Source organism: Streptopelia decaocto (genome assembly GCF_964273445.1).
Source record: "Streptopelia decaocto genome assembly, chromosome: 3".
Taxonomy (NCBI): domain Eukaryota; kingdom Metazoa; phylum Chordata; class Aves; order Columbiformes; family Columbidae; genus Streptopelia; species Streptopelia decaocto.
Window position 1 is genome coordinate 25,051,082 of NC_138656.1, and position 22,651 is coordinate 25,073,732.

General features: G+C 41.6%; 1 protein-coding gene and 1 long non-coding RNA gene across 5 annotated transcripts in view; both read left to right on the forward strand.

Moving 5' to 3' along the window:
* Nucleotides 1-151: 151 nt before the first annotated feature.
* Nucleotides 152-13,078, forward strand: LOC309437978. Of its 4 annotated transcripts, XR_014183700.1 has the most exons (7): nucleotides 152-216; nucleotides 1,308-1,998; nucleotides 4,054-4,124; nucleotides 5,049-5,120; nucleotides 8,544-8,667; nucleotides 8,764-8,861; nucleotides 12,714-13,078. It is a non-coding gene; the product is annotated as an uncharacterized lncRNA (long non-coding RNA). The 4 variants fall into 4 exon arrangements; XR_014183697.1 differs by having other exon boundaries at nucleotides 1,308-4,124; nucleotides 8,544-8,671; XR_014183698.1 differs by having other exon boundaries at nucleotides 1,308-4,124.
* A 1,258-nt stretch (nucleotides 13,079-14,336) lies between these two features.
* Nucleotides 14,337-22,651, forward strand: part of KCNH1 (potassium voltage-gated channel subfamily H member 1) — a gene marked incomplete at both ends in the record, with an annotated part of 180,692 nt that continues 172,377 nt past the window's right edge. The window contains one exon of the mRNA XM_082049304.1: nucleotides 14,337-14,409. Within this exon, the coding sequence (XP_081905430.1) occupies nucleotides 14,337-14,409 (73 nt within the window). The remainder of the gene's footprint in view (nucleotides 14,410-22,651) is intronic.

A 22,651-nucleotide genomic window follows, 5' to 3' on the forward strand; every position in this document is an offset into this window, starting at 1 on the left:
CGCCGGCCTGACCGGATCTAGCCGAGGGGGCGGGGATGCCGGCGGAGCCCCGGAGGCGCGGCGGGAGAATTCTCTCCGCTCCGATATCGGGGCCTCTCCGCCGCGCCGTGGGGCCCCCGGGGCGGGCGGGGAACGGAGGGGAGAGGGGACTATTTCCCCTGGCGGCGCAGGGATGCCGGAGGGGTGGTGTGGCGGATGGTGGCGCTGCGGCCCGCGGTGAGGGGCGGGAGGTACCGGGCCGCCACGGCGGCAGCAGCCAGGGGGCTGTGTGGGAGAGGAGGGGTGTGGGGCCCGGCTGTGGGGCAGCGGCCGGGTGAGGCTGGGGCGGCGGAGCACGGCATGAGGCGGGCGGGCGGTCACCTTGCGGGCTGGGGCGGGCGCCGGCTGTAAAAGCCGCTGCCGGCTGCGGGGGGGGCTGGTGCGGTGAGCGGCTTCTTCCGGCCGGCGGGGCCGCCTTCCCAGTCATGGCTCCTCGGAACGCTTCAAACCAGGGTCAAGTCAGGTTGAGGGCTTGAAGGGCACAGGGAAACGGTACCAGAAGTGGGCAGCGTTGCAGGTGGTTCCAGGTGCTGCGAAGTGTGTGCGAAATAGTGCTGCTTTTTCTTTCCAAGTGCCTGAAATTATTTATTCTTTTACTTAATTAATGTAATTCTAGTGTGTTACCAAGTGCTCAGGTGTCACTATCCAGCTAATATCAAAATGTCTAGGTTTTAAGAGAAAAAAAAAAGGCTGAGACTGGTTCAAGATAGAGACTGAGTACAGGAACAGTCTTGTTACTTAACCTGGAGATGTGATAGTCTCACTTGTTTCTATGCAAATATATTTAATGGCATCATGACTATACTTAAAATATGTTTTCAAGGTGATTTTGGTGATGCAGTGGTAACTTGCTGTCTGATTTCCTGATGTGGGGACAAAGTATAAGCTTGGCTGTTTTAAGTTTCCATTGCTATTTGTTGTAGTCAAGTCTCACATGCCAAACAGGACTGTCTGACACAACCCATTATACTTTGTCACATCTCAGCCGTTCTTCCCAAACTTTGTCCTGGCAGCTGTCTGCCCTAAGTTGATGGGTTGATTGATACAAGAGTGCTAGCCAGAATGGTACAGCTGCTTGCTTACAGTGATATTAAGGCAAAATGACTACTTGTGTCCCTCCTTGTGACTGCTAAGTGTCTCTAGTGCTTTACAGTAGTATTGTGACATGATGTAGTTTGCCATGTTTGTAGGGAGCTGCTGTTTGATACTTGTCTTGAAAGTAGCCCAACATGGTCAAATCCTACACTTTTCTATATTTTGTTTTCTAGAACATGGTGAAAAAATATTGTCAAGATTCTTGCTGCTCTGGGAATATTGTGGTCTTTAAAGAACCATTTTTTGTGACAGCTTCTGGTAGCTGACCATCAGCAATGGGAGAAAAGAAGTTCTGACTCCTGTGTGCTTGCTGTCTGCTTTCTTCAAGAGCTGGAAAGAGAGACTAGGAAGAAGGTAGAAGCAAAGGTGGTTGACGACCTGCAAATGCCTCAACAATTGAAGGAAAAAAAGCTGTAATGCAATCTCACATTTTAATGTACACAAAAGCACTCGCATAAGAGAAAGCACTCACAAATACCAGAACCACAGGAAAATCTTCAACCAAAGTTTGCACTTTGTAGATGCAAAATCAATAGGAAAACTTGCAGGAAATTGGGCTTCGTTATTTTAGTTCTCTCAGAACAGAGCATTTGAGGCTTTTTAGCTTTATTTTCTAAGGATGTGGGGTTTGTTCGTATGTGCAGCATTACGACTGCATATGTCTGTCAGTATTTAACTGGTAAAGCTACTGAAAATTTTAATAAGCTGTTACAGTTTTCAGGAATACTAAGTTGTTACAAGTCTTGTCTTCCTGAGAGGAAGGAAGATTCCTTGTCAATATGACTGGGAGGAGAATTGTGTTAAGAGCTTGCCCCTTTTTGTTTCAGTTACTCACGTGGCTGCTGTTAAAACTGCATTTCAGAGGTATGTTAAAAGAGTATAGATTCACTAAGTCAAACACTTAAATATTAGCAAATGTGCGTAGTGAGGTTTTCCTTATGTGATCTTAAAGTTGGCTTGCCTTGGAATATGCCTTCTCTTTTATAGAAGTCTTCCCTTCACCTCCCCTTTTTAAAAAAGTTAATTTTATTTCTTTTGTTTCCCCCTTCCTCCATAGTTCCTCTGTCACATTCAGTATCTGGGTGCTCCTTGATTAGCTATTGTACGCTAAAGTAGGCGTTTTTTTTGTGAAATTCGTCCTGAATTTGTTGCAGAAACTACATATAAAGAATCCTTACTCTTTTTCTTTCTAAACATAAGCCATAGAAGGCAGCAATGTAACCAATGCATTCAGAAGGTGTGTCTTGGGCCAGTCTAAAGATTATTTTTTTCTATGAGCCTGCCAGTTTTTCATTCTTGGAGGTTATGCATTTCTTCTTAAAACTTTCCAGAATCACAGTTTTGGAGGGAAAGGTTGTGTTTGGGCAGGAGGGGTGGTATTGCTGGAGTGCAAAGTGGATTGCAACAGAGAGAGGGGGAATTAAGGAATGAAGAGGTTGCAAACAAGGAAGGTGAAGCAGTTGCTTCTGCCTTTTAACAGAGTTGCTGAAAGGATTTATTAGAAGCTTAAAGGGGAACAGCTTTCACTATGCATTAATTAACTCAGCTTCAAACCTATGTCACTTCCGAGGTTGCTCCATGCAGGTTTGAGGCCTCTTGCAATTGTCTTGGTTAGAGCAGGTTCTTGGAATTCATTGCTTAAAATCAGGCTCTTAGACTGTGGACTCCTGCAATTCATTATTATTCTCTTGCAGTCAGGGACAGTGATAGTATTAACTCTTGAGTAGCGAGCCATGGGAAAGAAAAGACTGCTAATACAGAACAAAATAATTTCTTAAAACACTGGATGGTTTCACATGCCTGTATTACTGTAGAATCATTTAGATTGGAAAAGACTCTTAAGATCATTGAGTCCAACCATTAACCTAACACTACCAAGTCCACCACTAAACTGTGTCCCTAAGAGCCTCACCTACATATCTTTTAAACCCCACCAGGGATGGTGACTCAACCACTTCCCTGGGCAGCCTGTTCCAATACCTGACAACCTTTTCTGGGAAGAAACGTCTCTTAACAACCAATCCAAACCTCCCCCGGCACAACTTGAGGCCATTTCCTCTTGTCCTGTCAACTTGCTGCTTGGGAGAAGAGCCGAACACCCTCCATGCTACAACCTCCTTTCAGATAGTTGTAGAGAGCAAGAAGGTTTCCTCTCAGCCTCCTTTGCTCCAGGCTAAACAGGCCCAGCTCCCTCAGCCTCTCCTCATCAGAGCCTTCACCAGCTTCATCACCCTGCTTTGCACTCACTCTAGCACCTCAATGTCTCTCTTGTATGTTATGTCCATCTCACCTATGATGTTTCTAGCTCATGGAAAGTACTGCAGGTCACGTGCCTGGCCTTTTTATGATGACAGTTTTACACTTTCAGCTTTTTTGGAAAGAGCATTTTGACAGTTACTTGGCTTGGGAATTTCACTTCATACAATTTAAAATCTGTGTCATTTTAGATCATTTTAGAAATAGTTCAGGTTAATTTGCAATGCTTCTTGAGAAAAATTAAGACTGTATAATGTGTATTGTGTGAAACACAGAGAAAATGGGATGACCATGAACCCTTTGGACAATATCCAGCCTGGAAACTTTGCTCTAATGTAAAGATTTGTAATTTCCATTGGTATGAATGTTTAATAAAGAAAAGTGTGCTCTTTGTCTTCATAAACACATTAAGAAAAGCATGCCTGGAATCAAGGTAATTTCAGATGAGTTACACTGCTTAGAGCCTGTTCACTCCTCTGCTGGAAAACATATAGGTGTCATCCATCAAGTACTGTGTTTCTTTTATATTAAACACAACTTCTGCCTGCTGGTTGGTAAGTGGAAGGCTTAGAGTGGACAGGCTGAGATTTATTCTTTCAGACTGATGGTTGTTGCTCTGTTCCATGCAATGTTCTCACATTTTCCAAATATTCCATGTTTTAGTGGAACCAGTGGATGGTGGAAGCCATGGGTTTTCTACAGCTCTGAAAAATCAAGCCATCGCTCTCAAGCTGGTACTTATTAGTATTTCTGCATTCTAGTATTAATGTTTTATTAAGGCAGAAATCAGTAAAAATTTGTTCTGTAACTGGCCAGTGAAATGCAACAATAAAACATTTGCTAACTGACTTGCTGCTGTTAATATCCTCCAACTGAGATTTGAGATTTTTTTTTCTTTGTTTATTTTTGTAATGCTGTCTTCCAGTTCTAGGCTTCCAGAGGTATCTGCTCTCCAAACCTGGATGGATTTGCTTTGCAATTTATTTAGCATCATATAGACTCTCTATATAAGGACAGTTGGTAGTTTATTATTGGGAACTAATGTTGCAGTTTCTTTGAGAAGTCTGAGGATGTCCACAGTTGTAAACACTTTTCTGTATTTAAATACCTGCCAACAGCCGGTCAAATCATACTTTTCCCAAACCTTTGCCAAAATGTGAGGCTTAGACTGTGTTGTATGGTGGTGGTGGTTAGCACGTTGAATGAAGCTGGGAATGTTAGGACTTGGCACTCTGTTAAAAATAGTATTTTGAATTAGTTTGTTTCACTTTAGGAGGGCTTATCCAAGAACTAGTGTAATGGGTTAGTACTAAAATCCATCTTGTTCAGTACTTTGATCCTGACAGGAACAGCAAAGTCTACAGAGGAACTCAATTTTGGAGGAGATGCAATAATCTCCATTCTGTCTTGGCAAGGAGTCTATTCTTGCTTTTCTAATAATTGTTTGAAGCTCTGAAGTGTAAAGCTTGGTATCTTTTTAAAAAAATATAATTTCCATTCTTTTAGATGTGTTATGAAAATATCTCTTCCACCTTTACATACTTGTAGATTGTTGTTTCAGTGATTTTTCTATAGCAGTGAGTTCCACTGACACTATGTTTTTTTTCTTTTTAAAAGAAAAATGAAAAATTTTCCAAATATCCTCTTTTTCTTGGCAGGAAGGATAGGTGTTCCTGATCAGTCCTTTCAGTCTCATTGTTTCGTTTCTCTACAGTTAACCTAAATATCTGGTAAGCGGTACCATTTACAGAAAGTAAAGACGATTCTGTGTCCAGTTGATTATCATGACACACTGTGGGAAAAGACTTGAGTTTAGCTGGCTTAACCTCATGTTACATAGACAACTCAGGATAATAGGTCGTTTCAGAGATTCAGTTTACGGACATCATTTAAATACTTATATTTTTCTATATCTTCTTCAAAGTAAATTTTTGTAACAGCTGGCAGTTTATCTTTGAATCTGAACGTTAGCATTCAGTATTGTCAGTCAAGATTCTCAGTCTGTGTATGAATAGCTTGTGTACTTGGCTGAAATGGCAGCATCTCTTTACAAGTACTTTGGATTTAGGACCAGTTGTTTCCCGTGGCGGGGGGGGGAAGAAGAAAGGGAAGGGAAAGGGAAGGGAAAGGGAAGGGAAAGGGAAGGGAAAGGGAAGGGAAAGGGAAGGGAAAGGGAAGGGAAAGGGAAGGGAAAGGGAAGGGAAAGGGAAGGGAAAGGGAAGGGAAAGGAAAGGAAAGGAAAGGAAAGGAAAGGAAAGGAAAGGAAAGGAAAGGAAAGGAAAGGAAAGGAAAGGAAAGGAAAGGAAAGGAAAGGAAAGGAAAGGAAAGGAAAGGAAAGGGAAAAGACAAACCAGGCATTGTAATTGGTTTTGTGCTTTGACTTTGTTTCTCCTGTCTTTTGCATGGTTACTGCTTTTCATAGGACTGTTCAGTGAAAAGCAGATCTCACCTAACCAATGCTTAAAGCTCTTGGACTTCTATAAGAAATGCAATTTTACTTCTGCATGTCATCTGGATTTTTTGGTGCTTTGTGCAAAGCAACACAAGTGCTTTCATGCACTTAGTGAAATGTGTGCTAAACTTATGCTTTATTCTTTCTTGTCTGGTTGTCTATTGCTGTTGTACTTGACAAGGTGACCATTTGCTGTGAGTTAATAATGTTTATGCTCCCTCCTATTTTGTTTTCTCCTCATTTTCCTTCTATGAAGTAACTTTACAAAAGGAACATACTGTGCAAGATTTTCTCCTTGCAGATAATAATACCAAACACTTCCTTGAGAGAAATGTCCTTTAACACATACCAGAATTTTAAAAATTGTGCTCTGGTATGTTATTATGTTGTGTGCCTAATCGTGAAAGAGATAACCTTGCCCCAAACAGCTTACTGTTTACTGAGGTTGCAATCAGTGTATGTAACCAATGTTAGGAAAAATAAGGGAGAATAAAGGAAACATCAGTAATATGTGAATGTGAACAAACCAGGTAAAATTACTGTAACCCTGTACTGCCCATCCATTTGAGACGTGGTGTCATTGTAGGCGTAATCTTGAGGGATTTAAAGAACAAAAGGTAGTAGTGTTAAGAACCTCATTTGAGGAAGATTATATATCTTTGCATGTGGAAAAAAAGGCTAAAGTCTGGTGTAGTAACCAGTAGCAGCAGCTTGTTTTGCTCTCTGTCTTGGACCCTGGGCTGTAATAACATTTCATGCTACAGCATACTGGCACTTCCTGCTAAATTTTGTCCTCCGTAGCTTATCCTGCTTGGCTTTTTGTGATTTAAGTGTGTGCGTGACCAAAAGAAGGTTCCTCAGGTATTACAGGAGTATGTAATTTTGTTTTCTGTTTCATGGTTTCTATAGAAAAGTATATACAGTTTCTTAGAAATCCTTGTGTTATGGAGCTATGCTGGATTTTGGCAGCCAGTGTGACTGGACTGTGTAGATAGCAAAGCTTTTTACTATTCAGATATCAGATCTTTTCCTACCGTAACTGTTGATTGGCTAATTGGACAATCCACAGTTTGGTTATGCAGTTTGGGAAGATAAGCAAGAGGTTCCACTTTGAGAATATCTGTAGGATGAAGTTGGCAAGCAATAAAAATAAAGTTGTTAATGAATTTTTCTGAAATATGTAAGATTTATTATCCTACATGGAAATTGTTACCATGATACCATTTCCCTGGATTTTTATAGGAGTACAAATTGTTCTCTTAAGTCTGTTTGTTAAAAAAAAACACAAACAAACAAAAAACCCAACCCAACAACAAGCAAATCAATATGGATGTGTCTGGCTCTTCAGATTTTATCATACAACACTTTCAGAAAACACGATTCTCTTCTCCTGTCTGCTGCAGATAAAACTGCAGAAATGTAAAACTGAAATCCACAATCTTGCATTTGAGGGTATGGATATAAAGGGTCAGTCTACACTAGGAAGATTCTCCATGGGAAGATTTAGCAGCTCACAGCATTTCTGCCAGAGTGTTAAACCAAGAAGAAAACTGAAAACTCATGCTTTTATAACTTAAGGGTGAAAATGGTGGATACTACTAGGATCTTGCTATTATCATTGGTTTCCACAATAGCTTTTAGAAAAATACTGATTCAAATTCACTCTCAACTGATGTATTTAATACTCTTATACTGGAGAGGAGGCTTTTATTTGCTCATGTCTAATTCACTGTTTTTCATCTACATTACACCGCTTTTAATGAAGGTGGCTTTTCTCCTTGGTTCAAGGGTCTACATAATTAAAACTTGAAATATGTTGTAGCCTGGGAGCTACAAGGTCCCTTTGTGTTGGACATCTAGTGTTCTGAAAAACCAAAGAGATGATCTAAGTTTCAGAGTTGCACTCTCAGCCTGCTGCCAGAGATCCACTCCCTATGGATACTGCAGAACTGCTAAAGGCATCTTTGATAGATGATGTTTCTGCTGATGTTTCGTGTATAAATGTTTACTTTTGACAAGTGTGTGTCCCAGCTCATCTCCTCATTCCCTGACTTAACCTTCCTGTGTGCCATACGCTGTGTTTTGGTTAGGTAGCTGGAGATAGGTTTGGATATTACGGTACATATTTTTTTAAGTGTGTCCTGATATTTGACTGTACTGTGTAACTCTACACAGAAGCTTTTGTATCAATTAACTGGTAGCAATCTTTGCTTCAAAATAATCAATGGAAGTACAAAAAGGAATCCTGTTCTATTTGTTTAAACACTTTGAATTTCATAGAGCATCTATATTCATAACTGAACATCTGTGAAATGTGAGCTGCTTGTGAACGTTATACTTGGCAGTGCCTTGGCTGAATATATTGTAAAAAAATTTAACCAAAATTAGAGAAGGCGTGAAAAAAACACAGCAGGTATCCCAAGTGTTTACAAAAATCAATAGCCCATCAGACTTTTGGGTCATGTGATATTAGTCACTAGGACTTTTATATAAGTCCAGTGCCGATAAACACCCTGGAAAAAATGCTATTAAGATATGATCAAACTTAAAAAAATTAGTAATTTTTCTCAGTGCAACTGCAGAAGATAACAGTAAGAGGTTAGAATGAAAAAAATTGCAATAGCTATATTTAAATTGGAAAAAATGCAGTACTAAGCTGTTTACAAAGTGTTTTGTGTGTTTTGTTTTTCTTTCTTTCCAGATTTATGTTCCTGAGTTGTTTTGCTAATTCTGCCTATCCCTCCCACTGTCAAAGAATGCAACAAAGTTCTGTCAACACAGAAAGCAAATACTAGGAGTAGTCCAGCCCGTTGACAGGAAGATCAGTAAGTGGCAAATACATGGTGAAATGTTAGGCTCAGTACAACTTTGAAACGAAGTGAGAAATTTTTTTTTCCTTTTTTCTTTCTTCCCTGTTGTAGGGCCTTTTTTTTTGGAGGGAGGGCTGGTTTCTGTCTGCTGACGAACCTTCTAAAACTGAAATCTTACAAGCAGCAGATGCCGTCAGAACAGTTATGAGGTAAGAGATCAACTTTATAATATATATCATTCCAAAACAAGAATTCTGAGGACATGTAAGGCAAAAGCTTTGAAATGCAAGCCGTGTGCAAGAAACTTACTCACTTTGTTGAGTACAGATTTATACTGGGTACTTTTTGAGATGTGTTTCTTGGGAGAGGCTACTGTAAAAGATGCACCAGCAGTGTCTTTACCACTGTCAACCTCACAGGTAGGATGCTCCTGTCCAGAGAACAAACAATGAGGTTTTTAAGATTGTTCTGCTTTTTAAATTAAACTACAGAGTTCAGGCTATATAACTTGAGGAGTCTGACTCCATATTATTTGGGATTTCCTCTTTGTATTATTACATTCTTAGAAACTGCTGTATAGCAGAATCCAAAGTTTGTTCAGAAAGCTAATCACATGGTTTAGATCAACAATAGTGGCTAAAAGGGGATGTTTTAGGGACAAAGTAAGAAAAAGAGAGATGGAAGACCTGCTAGCTAGCAGAAGCATATTCCTAACTAGGAGTTATTTTTCTGAATTTGGGCCTAAAATAGCTACTTTTTGTTTTTATTCTTTGTACAGCGTATTATGAACATGTAGGATTAAAAGTAGAATTTTTTTTTTATATTGTTAAGTCAGGGACTACGGACCACAGTTGAGAGATAAAAATGCAGTCAGTAACTTAGTAATACAGCCTGTAGTGCTCCTTGCTACTTAATATAAAACTGTCACCAAGAACTCTGGGTTCCTAGGCTTATTGTGGACAGGGCATGCAAAGAAAATATTTATTACAATTACTTAGTGGGGTCCCCTGCATTCTAATTCAGGCAAGCTGCACTTGAGTTGCTTCATTTTGCCTTGTTCTGTATTGACACAGACACAGGAAAAACAAAGCCAAATGAAGTACACAATAAAAAAAACTGCCAGACCTGGAACCAAAGAAACTATGGTTAATTTCTTTTCCTCCTCTGGGTAATAACACTTCAGTGGGTCACTGCCTCTGCTCTGAGACTGGGAGAGACCATGGGCAAGGCAGGCTTGGGTAGAGACATCTGCAGTGAGGGGAGCGGTGATAGTAGCTGATGTCCTAATAGGCATGTGTGGGGATTTTTTTGTATTAAGTTGTGTGGTGGGGTTTTTTTGTTAGTTTCCTGAATTTGGAAGGACAGCATGCCACCTCCTGTTGAAATAAATGGAGATGAACATGCTGTCCAAATGGAGAAAGTTTTTCTATGCCCCTTTGAGCTGTTCTAAGAAGGAACAGTTCTCCCCTGTTAGCCCACACTCCAAATGTTAGATGTATAAATAAAAGACTGGCTGTGTACTCATCAGTTTTATTCTGAGATTTTTTTCTTCTGTTCAGCACATAGGACTTTAAAAGTTATTTTTCCATATTTGTTACCCATAAAAACTGTAGAGAAAATTTAGTAATTCTAAATCTGGAAAAGTGTCCATATTTCTTTTTAGATAAATATGTTATGGCTATTTGGGAATACTAACATTCCTCAATTCTTAGGTCTACAGTCCGCTGTGCAACAGGATATTTCTTTGAGTTAAAAGTTTCATTTAATTTTAGACTGCAGAAACAACCGGACCTTTAGGAACCTCAGGCTGAACTTTGCCAATGTCTGGAGCATATTGGTTAAAATGAGTTGCAGAAATAAACTGAACAGTTTCAGTAAGATGTTTTCCCAAACTCTTTCCTTTTGACAGACATACATGCACTTTTTAACCTATGGACTCATTTTAGTTTTAAGATCTGATTTTTGTTTCTCATTGCTTTTTCTAGAAGATAACAAATAATGTTAATCACAAGCAACTAGCTATTCATATACGTGTGTACTTAGATGGAGACCTTAGCCTGCAAACTTTTGGGGTTAAGAATTTATAGAATAATAACTGCTTTATTGATTTTAATGTAAAAAGAATAATAAAATTATAGTTGTTTTTTCATCTTAGTTTCAATTCAGAATTTCCTTTTCTTAATTTAGTGTCTGTATGGCAGACTAACCTGTGCATTATCTTCTGTAATTTGTTATCCTATCAATTAATGTATTTTATTTTGACAGTTTAGCAAAAGCCACATGGTAGTATGAAAATGGAACTCAATTTAAAGATCAAATGCTCTTTTTATTTTTGGGGTTGGTGGCAGCCTGTTATAACTTTGCATTATTATAACTCTGTTATTTGACTGTTTATTTTTTACAAAGAGCAAAAGGTAGTGTGCAAAGTAAGGTAGAAATCAAAAAGATCTTGAATAAAACCAGTGCTTTTCAATATGTGTATGAGAGTTCCCAAACCAATGTGTTTCTTCACTGATTTGATACTGTGAAAGTGAAATGACAAGTCCCAAAAGAACCGTCAGAGTCTAACAGCAAAAGTCTTGTGCAACTTTGGAAGAACGAGGTTTTTCAGACTGAAAGGCAGCAAGAGCAGCCAGGGGAACATTATAGCAACTTTTAATGCATTTGAAAACTTGCAGAAAGGTGGGTGATTTTTATGTCCGCAGAAGAATGAGGTTTTGTAGCTTTAAAGACTAGATGACTTAACTGCATTTTGGGAAGAGCTTTCTTAAGAGATCTGTTAGGTGTTGAAACAGATCCCCTTAGTCTGCCATATAGTCTCTAGGTTAAGTTTTTAAAGGAAGTTACAGGAGTATCTCTCAGAAATGAACCTTGTGATGAGACAAAAGAAAGGAGCTCTGTCCTGTTCCAGCATTTTTATTTCATAGATACGATGAGGTTTAGTGACATTCCCACAAATTAATGTCTGGAATTAATGTTTTTATTGATGACAGAGTTTTCAACGTGTTTCTGTGTGTCAGCACTAGAAGTCGCAGTCATGTTAGTAAATGGGTTGGCATAAATACCGGCTGCTGCCAAAAAGGGAGGGTTTTCAGCTGCCTTTCCTCATTCACCACCAGTGCTGGGTTTCTTTTCAGGCTGGTTTTTGATTCGAGTGGGGTGACAAATACACACAGCTTAGCTGAAAGCCAATCTGTCCTTTTTTGCAGCAGCAGCTGCTCAAAGTGACTGTGGAACAGTAGCTTAAGACGCTGCAGCCAAGGGACGGTCACTTACTGGGGTACAAGTGCTGACCTGGGGCCTTTTTCAGGAAAAAACAACAGGCTGAAAGAGCAGCATAATGAAATACAGCTGCATGTCCTCTATATAGCAAGCTGTGACCTTTTATCTTAACCTTAAGTGGAAGCGTTAGGTATTAAGTTCTCTCCAATGGGTTTTAGCAAACGAGCAAATTAAGCAATTCCAGTTTTCAACTTTTCCACGAAAGTAATAGCTGGAGAGAGGTAACCATCTAATAATGAAGTCAGTGTACGTGTGTTGCTTTAAGTGGGACTTTGCTTCCAGATTTCTGTCATTTACAACATTTACCAGTAATGGCAAGAATATGCGCATAGGATTGAAAATAATTATGGTGAAACATCAACACAGTGTCCTTCTGCATTAGTGTCGAAAAATTCATATAACCAGCAGGAATCATATTTTGCAGTGGGGAGAAAGTCTAAAGGAAGTAGAAGATAAAGGAGAAATCATCGATTTGCTGTAATATTGTGTTTGTCTGCAATGTTACAAGGTAGATGTAAACCCCAACATAGCCAAAATGGTACCTTTGCCATGGAACTTGTGGGACTGAGCATGATGCTCTGAAAAATTAGATAGCCAGAGCCAGGTAACTGGAGACTGGACCACACATTGCAACACTAACTGCAGCCAGCCCACACTTCATGGAGTTCCAGAAAAAATACGGCTTTTCTTTCTTGTGCTGTTTCCCCTTGCTCCCACTTCTGTGTACTTGTCGATTCAGTTTAAAGTTTTGGGTTTTGTTTTTTTTTTTCTCTTTACAGGCCTCAGAGTTTCTGTAATGTATGCCAGCTGCCAGATATCCCAAGACACAGATATTTGTGCAGAGCCTGGCAGAAGCTGGGGTAGCGCGCTCTTACCCAGCCCTCTGGCACAGTGACTTGGAGGAGGAACAACACAGTCTTCTGGATCCCAGTTTTTCAAAACCTCACTCTTGGTTGTTCACAGCTGTGTAAATTCTATGGCAAAGGTTACAGTTACAACTTTTCTGGGGAAATTGCCACGGAGTTTGAGACCTTTTCAGGTTTGGCCTGTGCTGCTGAAGCTAACAGGACTGGGAAACCTGGGTCTTGGTATGTACAGTTGTTGGGGATAGATTTATGTGTGTAAATGTGCAAATAAATGCTTCCATGGGATTTTTCAAAATCCAACAACATTTCAGGGAGAATTTGTATCTTTTTTTGTGACTTCAGGTGCTTGATTTTTCTCTCCTAGTCTGTCTCACTTTGGCAGCACATCCAGGGTGACCACTATACAGTTCATGACCAGTTTAAAAGCGGCTTCCATGGCACGACTCCCTCACATGTCTGGCTGCCATGCTAACGTTAAAAAGCCTGGGTGACATGGAGCATTGTCTTTGCCATGCTTTGTTTGCTCTTATTGTGAGAAATAGCTTTTCCCCATGTGTGATCATGTGGAAATACTCGTGTCTTGAACATGCCTTGAGCTGTGGAGCCTGAAGGTGCTGTGCTACACAGGGCGTTACACCAAGTCAGTGCCGAAGCCAGCAAGAAAAGTCACCTTTTGAATTGAGGAGATCTGAGCATTTTCCATTTCCCGATAGATTGGTAAGGGGGAGAGAACAAAGTCGTTTAATCCTTGAATGACAGACGGCTGAAAATTAAATATGTCAAAGAGTTTAAGACCTGTCAAAGGTCATATTTAAGTAGTTTACCTCACCACTTCCACCGGGCTGTTAATCAGTTTGACCACATAATGCTCCGCAGCAATAACCGCAGGCAAGCGTGCGGCACGCATCGGCAGCCGGTCGGGCGGTGCGTGCGAGGCCTCCGGTGTGTTTGCGGCGGCGGACGGAGGTGCCTCCCGGCCAGAGGCCGCCGTGGCTTTCGCAGGGGTTGTAAAGCACGCCGAATTCCTCAGCTCCCGGGGCGCACCGGTGAAGAGCCACCTGCCCCCTGACGGGCACAGCCTCCTCCGGGGCGCTGCCTCCCCCCGCTCCGCGGTCGCTGGGGAGCCGGTCCGTCAGGCGGCGCGGGCTGCGGCCAGCAGCGCCCCAGCGTTTCGCTACGAGCGGTGCCGGTGGCGGCTCTGAGCTCCCGGGCCGGGCGGGCTCCGTGCCCGTCGCGGGCGGCTCGCTCGGCCGCCCCTCGGCGAGCGCCGCGTCGCCCCCGGACGATGGCGCTGCAACACCGGCCTTGCCGCGCGGCGGCGCGGGGCGGCGGCAGCCGGCAGGGGGCGCTGCGGGAGGTCCGGCGGCGGGCGCGGGGCCGCGGTGCGCGGGGGGCGGCGGGAGCGGCGGGAGGGCTGGTGCCGCACAGCCGCGCCGGTCCCGGCGGGGGCATGAGGCGTGCGGGGAGCGGCGCGGCAGAGCGCGGGTCGGCGCGGCCCTGAGCGAAGCTTCCGCCCCGCGCTCCGGCAGAGCGACTATGGCTGGGGGAAGGCGAGGGCTGGTGGCGCCTCAGAACACGTTTCTGGAGAACATCGTGCGAAGGTCTAACGGTAAGGGGGGACCGGGGCGGCGGGGAGGCGCCGCCGCCCGCGCCCCGGGGCTGAGGGCGAGCTCCCGGCGGGGCGAAGCAGCCTGCGGCTTCCTCGGTGGGGGCAGCCCCGGGCGGAGGCGCGCTGAGCCCCGGCCGCTCCCAGGCGGTTCCGCCGAAGCTATGCATCCAGGTGCCGCGGCCAAAGCCGGTGCCGCCGGCCGGCTGCGCCACCCAAGTCCTGCGGAGAGCCCCCGGGCCGGGCAGCGGGGCGGCCTCCTCCCGGCGGGGCTCCGGCTGCAGGTGCGCCGGCAGAGCGGGGCGCTCGGGGAGAGCTGCCGGCCGGGCTGTGCCCGCTGCGGGGCGACACCCGCGCCCGAGGGGCCAGTGGGGCAGCTCCGGGGCAGGACCCGGCGCGGGGGGATCGGGGGATTGGGGCACCGGTGGGGTCCGGCTCCCAGCTGGGAATGAGGGGGCACGACGGCTTCGGCTGGGAACGCGGTGCGGGCGTTCAAGATGGTCTCTGGGAAGGGAAAGCCCGGTGCTGGGGGATCGGCTGGGGCTGCCTCTCTGAGTTGAAAGGGAAGATTTGTCACAAGTGAGCAGAGAGTTTGCCATGTTGACGGCTGAGGGTAGACTATTTTTTATTTTCTTAGTGCACCGTAACCAGGTCTTGCTCTTGGAAAACTGTGGAGTGGAAAATGCCTCGAATTTCACAATTGCATGCAAATGTGCATTACTGTTATCCAGATTCTTTCACTTAGGGACTTAACAAAAGCTGCTCCCTCAGTAAGCCTGCGACCATGTATTCATTTATGTATTCATTTAAACCTAGGCATGTGCAGTTTTTTAAAGCTATGAGCCTAAGTTCTGCCATTTTTAATGCTTCCATTGACATCAGTGGGGTTACTTAAGGCATTAAGAACTTCTAGTATGATTGAGAATACGCAGGATCACAGGATCAAGCTCCTTTTGAAGACGATTTAACTACAAATGTAGTCAGTTCTGATAAGGCAAAACCAACCCTCTTGATAAGAAGCTAAAATCCCAATTATTCAAAGAATTATTTTCAATTTTTTTTCCAATTAGGCACTATTATTGGAGAAATAGCCTTTGGCAAGATCATATTTTTTTACATAAAATTACGAGGCTCTTTTTATAGGTTGTTTCAGCAACTTTCCTATAGAAGGGGTTGGAAGCTGCATTCCTGAAAAATACTTGCTATTCTTACAGTGAATCTTGCCCTCTTTTTTAAAAAATGAAATGTTACGTTGCATCAACTTCAGGCTGCTTCTCTAATCTTCCAACACCAGTTATCTAAGGCTTTTCTCAAAACTGTATTGAGTTTGTAGATTATTTTTCTCATTAAAAACCAATTTTGTCTTTTGCCTTTCAGTGCCAAAACCATGATGCAATAAATCAGTTGAGGTTTGGAGGTGGGGGTAATCATGCAGCAGAAGCTATACTCTATATCTTTCTCTTTTTTCCCCATCATTAAGAAAGTGTTATAACAGAGCGTGGTGCTAGACACCACAGGTAGAATGACAGCACTCCATTTCCAAATACTCAGCAAGTCCTGAGGGCTGTAATCAATACAAGTTTTTTAGATTAAACCCGGTAGAAAGAGATGTGCAGTTCAGATTTATTAGGAGAAGCTTAGGTTAGAAGCCCATTTCTTCTGCAATGTGCCTTCTAGTTTTTGCTAGACCCAGTCCAGCTTTGCTGTAAATGTGATACTGTCACATACAAAGGCTATGTGAATCAATTTGAATGTGGGACCATCAGACTCTCCTAACCTCCATCTCTTTCGGAAACAAGGATTGTGTTCTTTCTTGTCAGGCAGGGCTGTGCTGGCCAGCACAAGGGAAGTATGGAAACAGGCCAGTTCCTTGTTGCCTGTCTTGTCTTGGCCTGCCTGCTTGGCCTTTGAGATGATTTGGGATGCCCACAGGATGAGTGCTTAAATGGACCCATAAAGCTTGAGGTTTGGCTCCCCCTTCTTGGTTTCATTTGATTGGGTAGTAGTGTGACCCACAATGAAACTATGTAGGCCATTTGGGATTTGCCAAATAAACCTTGGGCTTGTTGTCAAACTGTATTTGCTGGCACATGCAAGCAAGTTTAGTAGTGCCAGCAGATACTGAGTTGATATAGATATAGGAATGTTCCTAATTTGGGGAGGATTCCCTTTGAAAGGAGAGGAATTTGGTCATAGAACAGAAACAGCTACTGAATAAGTGCTTCACTTAAAGGTACTTTTATGTGACATCCATCCACAGTTGCAGGTGAACTGAGGAAAACACATTCTTGTTATGTGTTATATTTCAAGGCAGGGGGTGTTAGTGAAAGAGGCTCTGTTGTAATAACAAAGTAATTGGCAAGCAGCCTCTTTTGGAAGCATTGCTTGAAGAACAGTACTAATTATACCATTTTTAACCAGTAGTTTAACAAGGAATTTTTTGGGGAGCCTTTCATATTAGATGTGGGACAGGTAGGCTGATGCACTTTCAATGACCAAAGGTAATAGCGCTGTATTTTGGCATGTGGGTTTTTTGTTAGGGTTAGTATTTTGTTCATCTTTATATCACACCATCTGCAGTAAGACTCACCTCAAACTCTGTTGGTCTGAATCATCTCCTTTAGTGTCATTAGGAACAAGAGCTGCTGCTTAGGTTGCAAATCAACTGAGACAGATTTTAATGCACTAAATGTCAACCAAAAGAGCTATGCTAGGGTTAGAAGCTGCACAATATTTCCTCTCCACATATTGGAGTAAAGAAGAGACTGAGAATTTCTCAACCCATCCTGTAATGGAATGGCCTTACGACAGCACACACGGGAAAGAATATATAGTGTCATCCACCTAGACCTGTGGACCTCATCTGGTCCTCTCTGATTTCTTCTCACGAGAAGACCTTTGGATGAAGTGTGAAATTAAGGTTCTTTCCTCTTTGAAATAAGTGACACCATAATCCTGCTTGTCTGGTATTTAATGCCTAAAAGCCATGTTTCTATACTAGCCATGTAGAGATAGAAAAATAAATGTTGCCTGTAGTGCTCATTTGACAAAAATTTGTTTGAAGCATTGAAATATTTAAAGACTAGAACACCCAATGGGACAGAAAATGAGCCCATGCTGTAAAACAGTGTAGTATGTAAAGAATCACTGGCCTCTGATGGTTACTGCTAATGTGATATTAATGTTTTTCTTGGGTAATGTAATACACTCACAGTATACAAGCACTATAACAATAGCAGTTATAATCCTGGTTTGTGGCCAAGGCACCCAATTCAAATGGTGCAGTATGTTACAGAGAATACTGATACTTCGTGATATTCCAGTGCTTTATCAATAACTGGAGACAGAAATACTTCTCAGTTTATATAAATGCCAGATAGATTCTGCAGTCCTTCCATGGTCAAAATTCTCACTGAGGTACATGATAATTGTGTTTGTGTCAGGATGGCAAAAGCAAGTCCTGTGTTTACATGGCTTTGTAAAGTCACAGATGCTTTTCTGATTTATTGACAAAATTAGGAATTTGGAAGAAGGGGAGATTAAAGGGCATAAGGCTTGTGTGAATTTAATCTTGCTTTCACTAAATCCCCTGGGAATACACCAAGGAGGTGTCAGGTATGGAAGCAAACCTGCACCCTTTGACAGAGGAGGCAGTGAGTTCCCTGTAGAGGGAGAGAAAAAGCACCTTCAGACACAAATACTGAGAATAACAGACGTTTCCATGATTTATGGCATTACTTCCATTGGAGACTTTAAAGTCCCAGTACAATAAACATTCTGCAACCTGGGGCTCCTAACCTTGTACCATTGCCTGAGACCTATGAGATAAATTAACTTTATAATAAACAGCTCTGAAACTGAAAAAAAATGTTTTTGTGTTCAGATAGAGAGAAATGCAAAGGAAATTAATAGAGAATGAAGAACTAAACTTAGTTTTATTTTCATACTTCTGCACTTGAATGAAATCTTCATTTAAACGAAATGTTTGCAAAGGATCCTTAACCTGACGGTGCTGTGTCTGCTGCAGCCCGGCCCTGCCTGCCTTCCCTTCAAAGCCCATAGCGGTGAGCAGCACAGTACGGAGATGCAGACCTGGCTGCAGCTAAAGCGGTTTGGGTCCAGCAGCAGCACTTCCCCCAAGGCAGGGTTTGCTGTCTTAATTGCTGTGGGTCTGTCGCAGGGATGTCAAGCTCATTTTCACCGGGGGACATTCATACAGTCCTAAAATTACATGTGGCCCTTTGAAGGCAACAAGAGGCTGATGTGGGCCCTGGTGAAAATGAGTTTGACACCCCATGTCTGTCGCTTTCGGACTACTGAGCTGTTTTGTTAGTAGGGAACACATGTATGAATGTGCCAAACCATGCATCGTTCTTCTGCATGTGATGTGCCAGGGTTACTCAGGTCCTGGGCAATGCTGGGGTACCTCATACTACTGCAATGCTTTCAGTAAATATCATCAGTCATCAATAAAGTATTTTTATACTGAGAACAGGGCTGCTTTTGTTGAAATCAGCAAGCACATTTCTGTGGTGGTGTATAGTTTTTCTGTTTCCTTTTGATACAATATGTTTGGTTTCCTGACAGTTCATAAATTTCCATAATTTTCAATGAATCTTCAGGCAGCACTGGGTGAAATTCAGTATTTGCAGAGGACCAGCTCAGAAGCCTTGTGCTGCAGGTAAATTGCATTCTAGTGTGATCTAGTGAGGTTCTGTTGAATAGGGAAATGCATTTTAGTGACCATTTTAGACGTGGAAGTACTGAAAAGGACAAAGTTAATTGCGCATGGGGAAGAGCAATATTGAGGTATTCCTTATGAGGTGCAGTGTCTGGGTTAAGCTATTCCAGTTCTTAAAGCTCCCAAAGGAGTTGACTTGGAAGACGGTAGCAGATATGCAGGAGGTTTTCTGTTCCATGCTCCTAGTTTAAACTCTTGTCTACTTTCCAGAGTTCAGTGGGTTAAATTTCAGCATAAAAAACCCCAACATAATGGAATAGAGGGGTCCGGCCTGGAGAAGGCGCTTTGCCAGAGTCAAACCTTGCAAAAAGCACATGAAAAACTGCTGTATCAGTAGTAAGATGGTGCTATATGTATAGAGTGCCTTTAGCTGAAATTTTGTTTCTCTTGTCATTACTATGGCTGACCCTGTGCAAGGCAAAGTGGATCTTATCCTCTCCAAATCTGGCATCCAGTGGCTGATCTGGAGTCTGTAGCCTTTTGTATCTAATCCCGCAAGACCCAGTTTATTCAAGATTTCCTGTAAAATCAGTTTTGGCTGAGTGAAGTTCATGAGTGTAGGTCTGTCTCTTGGTTTTGATTAAAACAAGACATTTGGCCATGAAAGCAGCAGACCTGCAAAAACCATAAGGGAACAGGCTGTAGGTTCCATGTTAAGCATGTGTTCCCAAACTGAGAATGACACAAAGGAAAGGGTTTTGTTTCTTTCTGATCTTTGTTCTTTTCGAAGTTAACAACTGTTGAGATGCTTTTATTTTCATCCATGTTTTTCATATAGTTGGTCAGTACACTGAAATACCTATTCACTTATCAAGAATTTTTTTTTCTCAGTATCACTTGATTTGAATATAATTTTTTTTGTCTGGCTTTTACTAGACCAGAAGCTTCTAGTTTTGTGTGTGCATCTTTATGCATTTAGAAATATAGGACTTGGTTTCCTTAAAATGACTTTTATAGATAGTAAGGAAAAAAAGTACAACACAGAGATGATAGATAATGTGTTTTAAAATTAATGTTCTGGAAGCTCAAGAAGTTCTACTGTGATAATTCAACATATCAATCCATTTCTGCATTAAATCCTAGAACAAGATCATAAAACAAATCGTAATGAAACCCATTCATTGGAGAATGTGTTAATGCATTTTTGTGACTTGTATAGCTAAAAGTGAGCAGAGAGTTATGTCTTGTCAAATGCTTTTAGGGCTTTTGATGACTGTAGCTATAATCAGTAAATCAATAGGCTTCTTTAAGTTGATGGAAGACCCATATAATTGATGCAACTAAAACATGCTTTTTCCTTTATTTCTTTTAAGAAGAGATGGGAGGAAAACAAAACAAAACAAATCCTGGCCAATTAAATGGTGAAGTCTCACTGCTAAAGAGTATTTTTGTCTTTTATTAAGAATGGTGCAATGTGTGACTCTTACAACTGATGATCTTTCTAATTTCTGAAAATTATCTCATGCTAATGTCACATTTGTCAAAATGTCGTTGTTGTTGTTAATTTCTTGGTATGGACAGTACTTCAGGGATAGGGAAGGAATGATGCTATACATAAAATACATAGGACTGCTTTTGTGCACTTTCCATTTCAGCTACTCTTGTTCCATTATTCTGCACTAATTTGTTTTATTTTTTGAAACATACAGATAATTGTGAAGATTTTACAGCTGGTAGTGTTGGAAGGATGTATTCTTTTCAATTTAAACTTTCCTTATGGTAGACACCTACTGTGACATATTTGTGTAACAATGCAAAATAACAACTGTTGACATGGAACCAGTAGTTTTTATCTATATTGCTGGCTGAAATTAGCATTCATTTTCTGTAATGATTCAAAATGAGTCAGTTGAAGTTGTTGTTTTAGTTAGTCTTAATTTTGTTATTTGTGGTATGGTGAAATACGTTTTTAAAAACAGCTTTCAGCCTGTCCTTGCACTGTAGTCTGGAGTGCACATGACAGTGTAAGTCAAGTTTGGCTAAAGTATGAAATGCCTGCATGTAGTGGATTGTGCTCATGCTGTATCACCCAAGGACCTTTTAAATCCATATTTGGTTCTGTAAAATAAATAGTTATATAGAACTTTTATAAAACATGTAAGCCCAAATGAACCTGTCTGTAGGCTTTTGTATTATGTTTTTTTGTATTAGAGTGAGGCTATGGCTTAAAATAGTTTGGTCTTGTTATTAAGGATGTACATTTTTGAGGCCATATATCATTATTTTAAAGAGAGATCAAGTTGTTCAGTGGGATATTTAAACATTGACACACTCCCACTCTAGTAATGAATACAAAGAGATACTGAGGGGATGTGTTTATCTGTGTAATGCCATTGACTTCTACAAGAGAATGTGGATGTAAGAGCAGAATTTCTTATGGTAGAATAAAAGTAATAAGATAAATAGTCTTTTGGTCCTTTGAGCAGCTCTGTACTTGCTTTGAATGCAGTTACAGCACTTCTGTTAAGATGGAAATTTGGTTAGTTCCTGTGTCTTTCCCTCCTGAATTGTGAGGCTTCAAACCCATCTCTGCAAAGAAAGGATTGAATAGATGCTTGAAATTCAGTTTGACTTATTTGTACTGATTTAGGGCCATATTTTGATTTCAGAAGTAACATTTGAACAATATAACTAATCAGTGTGACTAGATGTTGCTGCTTTTACTTTTTTTCAAAGCTAAGACTAAAAATGAGCAAAAATTCATATACCCTTATCCTTTGCAAATTGTTAAAGTCTGCTTATAAACAACATTGTATTTCCATGCATGCATTCCTCATAAAAAATGAAACCATCTCTTTTTTTCTTCCCCACATCTACATGATGCCCCTTCTGATGCACTAGTTTGTAAATGCCAGAATTGGTTAGAAATTAATCTGTCCCTTGTACTTAAGCTTTATGATACAATCTTTAATCATATGACAGTTGCAGATGATGTTTGCCTACTGCACATTCCTAGGCTGGCTGTGACACAGGACCTGTGCTGCTGTTAGTCCAGCTGATGGATCAGTAGCTAAGGAGGTTGTATCCCCCACCCCTGCCCCCAGTGACCACAGGTAGGGAAAGAAATGTATTTACTAAGCAGTCCTTTTAGTTCTGCTGTAATAGTGCTTTGTGGTTTCTAATGCTTCAGGTCTAGGTTTGCTCCAGTGAAGATCGACTAGAGGAGACTGAGGAGACAATTGAAAAAAAAAAAAAGACCTGCCATCTCAATAACCAGCATAATTATATCCTCACTCAACATGATGAAGGCTGTGGTCTGGAATGAGGAGGCCGGTTTCTCATCTGTTGCAGGCTTATGGGAGAATTAGCAAGTTTGACAAGGAGCAGGTCTTCCCACCGTAGTGAACCTAATTCTCCTTTCACTAATCGGGGAATAAATGAGGAGGAAGTCTTTTGAGTTTTGTATTTGTGTGATGACCATGGGGAAATATATTAATATATTTACATGACATTTGTGTATAACACCAACGTGAAGATGCTTCTGGGGGGCTTTGACAGACCTGC